Source organism: Lepidochelys olivacea (genome assembly GCF_965140295.1).
Source record: "Lepidochelys olivacea isolate rLepOli2 genome assembly, chromosome: 1".
NCBI classification, from domain to species: Eukaryota; Metazoa; Chordata; order Testudines; family Cheloniidae; genus Lepidochelys; species Lepidochelys olivacea.
Genome location: NC_140411.1, coordinates 1720627 through 1726626, shown reverse-complemented (window position 1 = coordinate 1726626; position 6000 = coordinate 1720627). Strand labels below are relative to the sequence as shown.

The window sequence follows — 6000 nt, the reverse complement described above, 5'->3', positions numbered from 1 at the left end:
AAGTCATGTCTCCCTCTATATCAGTTTATCTATGGATATAATGGGGATATGTTCATAGTGAGTTCCCTTTGCTACGTCTTTGAAGATCCTTCAATGAAAGGTTCTATGTGGCATGATAATAGTTACTGATGAGAATTACTGATCTCTGATCCCGTAGTGAAAATACCTTGTGCCTCCAGAAAGTGTTCATGTCTCCCCTCAGTCATCTTTCTCCAGATCTGTCTGTCTATTATCTACCCATCCCTCCTGGGCACTTAGCATCAGACCCTAAGAGACCTAGGCACTATCCCTAGCTTTCTTAGTAATCAACTATAATTTTTAAATATACACAAATACACAGAGCAGCCAATTCCCCTCTGACTTAGCACAGAGCTCAAGATTTCCCATCTCCCTTTGGGAAGATCCCTTAATTGCTGTTTACTGTTAAAGCTGGATAACAAACACAAAGTGCAGCCATGGAAAGAGGGAGACTGGCTAGAGGGTGTCTGGTCTCCAGCCTGTTTGCATCCAGACACCGTTTCTCCCCGAGGCGCTGAGCGAACTCCACTGGGATTGAACAGAGCTGTATTATAAACAGTGCACATCCCCGTGTCAGCTCTCAGCGTGGGATGCTGCTCCAGATATTGGGGTGAGAGAAGTGTGGGACACGGCTAACATAAGGGGATTCCCGGCGAAGAAGCTTTCATCTCCGAAATCACAGGTACCCATCTCTTTCGGTTTGACAAACCAAGTGCAACGTACTCATGAGGGGACAGAGAGTAGGTCTGAATCTATTTCTGCTCCACACAGCCACTAAAGATCCCAGGGCCCTTGCCACAGGTGCTGAATTTGCTCTAGTATCATGAGCCAAAATGCCCCTCTTTGCTGTGACCCTCGGTGATGGCTCCAGCCCTAAGGTGGCTTCATTTCCATCACACAGTGGATCCTTCAGGACGAAAGTTGTTAGTCGAGGTCCAGTACAAGGCCAGAATCAGAGGCCGTGGGCCGTAGTTTGCTCAGGTCCCAGTGAAGCGCTGTGGCATCCCCGCTGTTGTGTTTTAAGTGTAGATGAGCCCTCAAGCAGATCTTCCAAAAAAACATCCAGTCTGGAGTAAGAACTGAGTAAAACCTCAGGAGCCAGCTGTGTGTTAATGCACAGAGACCGCCACCTCCTCCCCTTGCAATTCAGGGCTTTGGCTGTTAACGGAGCAGGGAAGGGGATGGGGCTCTTACGAGAATTTATCTGCTGAAAAGCATGGAGGTGCCAGGGCTCCTCATGCGCTTAAATATGACCATTTTTCAACATGGGCAAGACACCTTCTCCCCTAGCTTCATTCGCAAAGTTGTCTGAACTGTTATGCCATGAAACTTTCAAAATGCAATTCAGCTGGAAGTAGACACCCAACATGGGAAATTTCAGGTTAATGTTTGGCAAACTTATACGCAACTGAAAATGAAGCCTTGTAATTGAAGGTGTCAGACAGACTTAACTCTGGGTGATGCCACCAGCACCACCAACTATGGCCAATCCATTTGTGAATCCCATTCAGCTAAACTCTTTGCTCCAATAATGTCTGTGGCAAGGAGTTCCACAGTCCAAATATGGATTATGTGACCAGTTTTCTTTGATCAGTTTTATATGTTTAAAGTTTCAATATAATTGAATTGAAGGGTCCCTTGTTCCTGTGTTATGAGACAGAATAAATATAAATGCCTGAACTACTTTCTGTATTGAGAGATTCATAGGGTTTAAAGTCAGAAGGGACCATTAGATCATCCAGCCTGACCTCCTGTGTAACACAGGCCATTCCATTTCTCTCCGTTACCCCAGCATTGAGCTCCATAACTTGTGATTGAGTAAGACCTGGTCGACACCAGGGTTAGAAGGAGCTGCAAGGATCAGCTACTCTAACCTCTACTGAGATGCAGGATTTGTTGTGTCTAAACCACCCCAGACAGATGACTATCCAAACTCCTGTTGAGAACCTCCAGTGAAGGACTTTCCACAACCTGCCTGGGCATCTGTTCCACTGTCCTGCTGTTCTTACAGTTGGGAAGTTTATCAGAGATTAAATCTAAATCTGCTAAACTGTAGTTTGTACCCATTGCCTCTTCCCTGCCCCATGTGGCAACAGAGAACAACTTTCCTCCATCTTCTTTATGGCAGCCTTTCAACTATCTCAAGACCGCTCTCATATCCCCCCAAAATCCTCCCTTTTCCAAACTAATCGTACCCAGTTTCTTCAGCCTTTGCTCGTATGGCTTCCATTCCACCCTGTGGCTCATCTTTGTCACTTGCCTCTGGATCCTTTCCAGTTGCTCTACATCCCTCCTATATATTGGAGACCCAAACTGGGCACAATACTCCAGCTGAGGCCTCACCATGACCAAGAAAAGGGCTACTCTCCCCTCCCAGGACTGGCAAGCTATGCCTCTGCTACTGCAAATAAAAATTGCATTTGTTCCTTTTTGCAATCGAAAAAAAAAACAATCTCACCCCTGAGAGATGTAGCTAGAGCAACCTAACCCTGGTACATACAGCAAGAAGTCTACTGAAGAATTCTTCATCGAACGAGCTACTACCTCTCGGAGAGCTGGATTACCTTCGCTGACAGGAGTACCGCCGCCGAAGTACCCACAGGGCTCTTGGTGGTGGAAATGGGTCACTGTTGAGGATAGCATCCACCTTCCTAGAAAAACAGCAGGTCTGTGGCACATCACCACAGATACTGTTTGCCTCCCTTGCCTTCTGGTACCCGTGCCTCAGGTCCTTCACCTTCGCTGTGCACTGCAGTGTGTCCTGATCACAGCTCTTTTCCCACAAGCTGCATGAAATCTTCCCGTAGGTATTGACGTTCCTACGGCTGGAGCGCAGCTGGGACGGCACAGCCTCCTCTCCCCAAATACTGAGCAGATCCAGCAGATCCACAGTGTCCCAAGCTCTGAGCCGCCATGGCCACCTGGGAAAGTGTGATGTGAGCACTCCACACCCAGCAAACAGGAAGGGGAATTTCAAATTTTCCGAGACTTTAAACGGGGACGGGCGGAAGCTGTTCACCTGGATGGAGGGGAGAGGAGTTGAAACTGTTCACCAGGGCACTCAGGATGGGCAATGTGGGATGCCTTCCAGAGCTTATTTCAGCTATAAAATCAACAACACTTTTCCGTAAAAAGCCTTAAACCTCTTGTCAGGGTGGTTAGATTCTGTCACCGAAACTGAGGAGTTCGTCATTGAAAGTGGCTTTGCAGTGTGTACAAAGCCACTGTTTCTTCGTCAAAAGCTGCTTTTTTGCAAAAAAACTTGACATTGTAGCCAAGGCCTAAGGAACAATGATGGATAACCAGTATCCATACTTATGTTTCCTGCTGGTGCCCAGTAAGGTTTCCCACACCATAATGTGTGGGAATTATTGAGACAGGGAGCATAAAATATGGAATTGAGATTAGTAAGGTCATTTGTTCATAGTTCATTTCTCTGAATTATGAAAATGTCATTTTTCAGTGTGTGAAGAGTGACCAATCTGCTTCACCCATGAGAACAGCCCCCAGTAGTGCCTGCATTGTATCATATTAACATTGTCTCTCCATCCAGGTAGGTTTACTGTGACCATCACTCTGGGCATATACAGGACGTCACGGAAACACATGGTACAAGCAGGAGACACCTTCTCTCCTACTCCATGTCAGATTCCAACACAACTGAATTCACCAACCCCTCCACCTTCATCCTGCTGGGCATTCCTGGCCTGGAGGCGGCCCATGTCTGGATCTCCATCCCCTTCTCCACCATGTACGTCATAGCCGTCTTGGGGAACTTCACTGTCCTGTGCATCGTGAAGAGGGAGCCGAGCCTCCATGCACCCATGTACTATTTCCTCTGCATGCTGGCTGTCACCGACCTGGTCCTGTCCACCTCCATCCTTCCCAAAATGCTGAGCATCTTCTGGTTTAATTCCAGGGAGATTGATTTCAGTGCCTGCCTCACCCAGATGTACTTCATTCACTGCTTCTCAGTGATGGTATCTGGGATCCTTGTGGCCATGGCTTTGGATCGCTACGTGGCCATCTGCCATCCCCTGCGACATTCCACCATCCTGACAAACCCCCTGGTGGCCAAGATCGGCCTGGCCGTGGTTCTGCGCAGTGGCATGGTCATACTGCCCTATCCCATCCTAGCGAGGCAGTGGCCATATTGCAGAACCAACGTCATACCCCAGCCCTACTGCGCCCACATAGCCGTGGTGAACCTGGCCTGCACCGACACCCGTGTTAGTAGTTACTACGGCCTCTTTGTGTTATTCTATGTGACGGTTCTGGATGGCATTTTTATTGCCGTATCCTATACCCAGATCCTCAGGACCATCTTCAGCCTCCCCACAAAAGATGCTCGGCTCAAGACTTTGGGGACCTGCGGCTCCCACATTTTTGTCATTTTAGCCTTTTACATCCCAAGTCTCCTCATGTCCCTCATGGACAGATTTGCCCAAAATGTGCCCCTGCATTTCCACGTTCTCATTGGCAATGCATACCTCTTGCTGCCCCCCGTGTTAAACCCCATCATCTATGGTGTGAAGACCAAAGAGATCCGGGTAAGGCTGCTCCGGCTCTTTACTCATACAGGGGCCTAAAGTTTTCTCCTGGTGCTCTGGCTCTGAGACCGAGATCTGGACAGAGCTGGCTGATGACATGGTTCTGGGGCCCCTTCCCTGAATCACATACTGGACAGTCAAAGTGACATTAAATCCTTTCCTGACCTTACTGTGCTGTGTCAGCATGACAAACTGAGTAACCTTTTTGTGTACAACTCATTCTCCCATAGGATCGCCACCTTTCTAATAGCTTTTAACTGGACATCTGAGGCCCCACACCCAGCCCTCCCTATTCCCCAATGCCCTGCTCCCTGCCCCACCTCTTTCCACAAGGCCCCTTCCCCTCTCCCACCTATTCCCCAAGGCCCCGCTCCGTTCTCAACATCTTCTCCCAGAGCCCCACCCCTGTTACTCTCCAACCCCATCTACTTGCTGGTTCATCTCCAGCTTCCTCCTCCCCAGCCTGGGCTCCCTCTGCCCCGGGGCTGGGACGGGACCTGCTGCAGGCTGTCAAGGACCCTGCAGGGAGGATGCAGCAGGCCGGCCAGTCCGGAGCAGAGAGGGAAGCCAGGAAACCGTATAAAATCATCTGTGGGTTGGGAGCAGGGCTGAGAGGCAGGCAGCCGAGATTGTGCATCATTCAGTATGTGGTCCCGAAAGCTCAGCTGCAAAGTCCTGAGGACAGAGACCACTGTGTGATTCATTTCCTCAGCTTTCAGCGATAGTCTCAAGTTGCAGTGGGGGAGATCTAGGTCAGATACTCGGAAACGCTATTTCACTAGGAGGGTGGTGAAACACTGGAATGGGTTCCCTAGGCAGATCGTGGAATCTCCATCTTCAGAAATATTTAAGGCCTGGCTTGATAAAGCCCTGACTGGGATGATTTAGCTGGGGATAGGTCCTGCTTTGAGCAGGGGGTTTTACTAGGTGACCTCCTGAGGTCTCTTTCAACCCTAATCCTGTATGATTCTATGATTTGTTCCTTCTGGCGGGGGGCCTGCGGCTGGCAGGGTCCCAGCAATAGGGATGGGCTGGGAGCCCTTTGCCCTTAGCCAGGCCTTGGGGGCGGGGAAGGGATCAGCTTTGAAGCTCGGAGGACAACAGCTGAGAGAGGTGGAGGGATCAGCCCCTGCATTAGCTGGGAAGGAGGGATGCTGGGCAGAGGCCGGGGTGGCTGCGGGAGCTCACACAGAGGGAGATGAATGGCACAGCTACCATTAGCTGGCAATTTAAACGGCACCTTATCTTGAACGACAGAGCACCCACTGCGCAGGGGCTGAATCTGAACGGTGAAGCTGAGTCTAACATACATGTCTGAGTCTGCATGACGCCTTTGATCACTGCGTCTGGAAGTTCTTTAGCTCAGCTGCTTGGCAGCGTTCTTCCCGTGTCATGGGTGGGCCGAACCACACAGAGGTCAAGTGATTTACTC

At 49.6% G+C, this 6000-nt stretch overlaps 1 protein-coding gene across 1 annotated transcript; it reads left to right on the top strand.

Annotated features, from left to right (window-relative positions):
• Positions 1-3659: 3659 nt before the first annotated feature.
• Positions 3660-4607, top strand: LOC311514594 (olfactory receptor 52M1-like; the record flags this gene model as incomplete). Its single annotated transcript, XM_084617160.1, has 1 exon — positions 3660-4607. One exon carries the CDS (start codon positions 3660-3662, stop codon positions 4605-4607), a length of 948 nt encoding a protein of 315 aa, XP_084473286.1.
• Positions 4608-6000: the final 1393 nt, after the last annotated feature.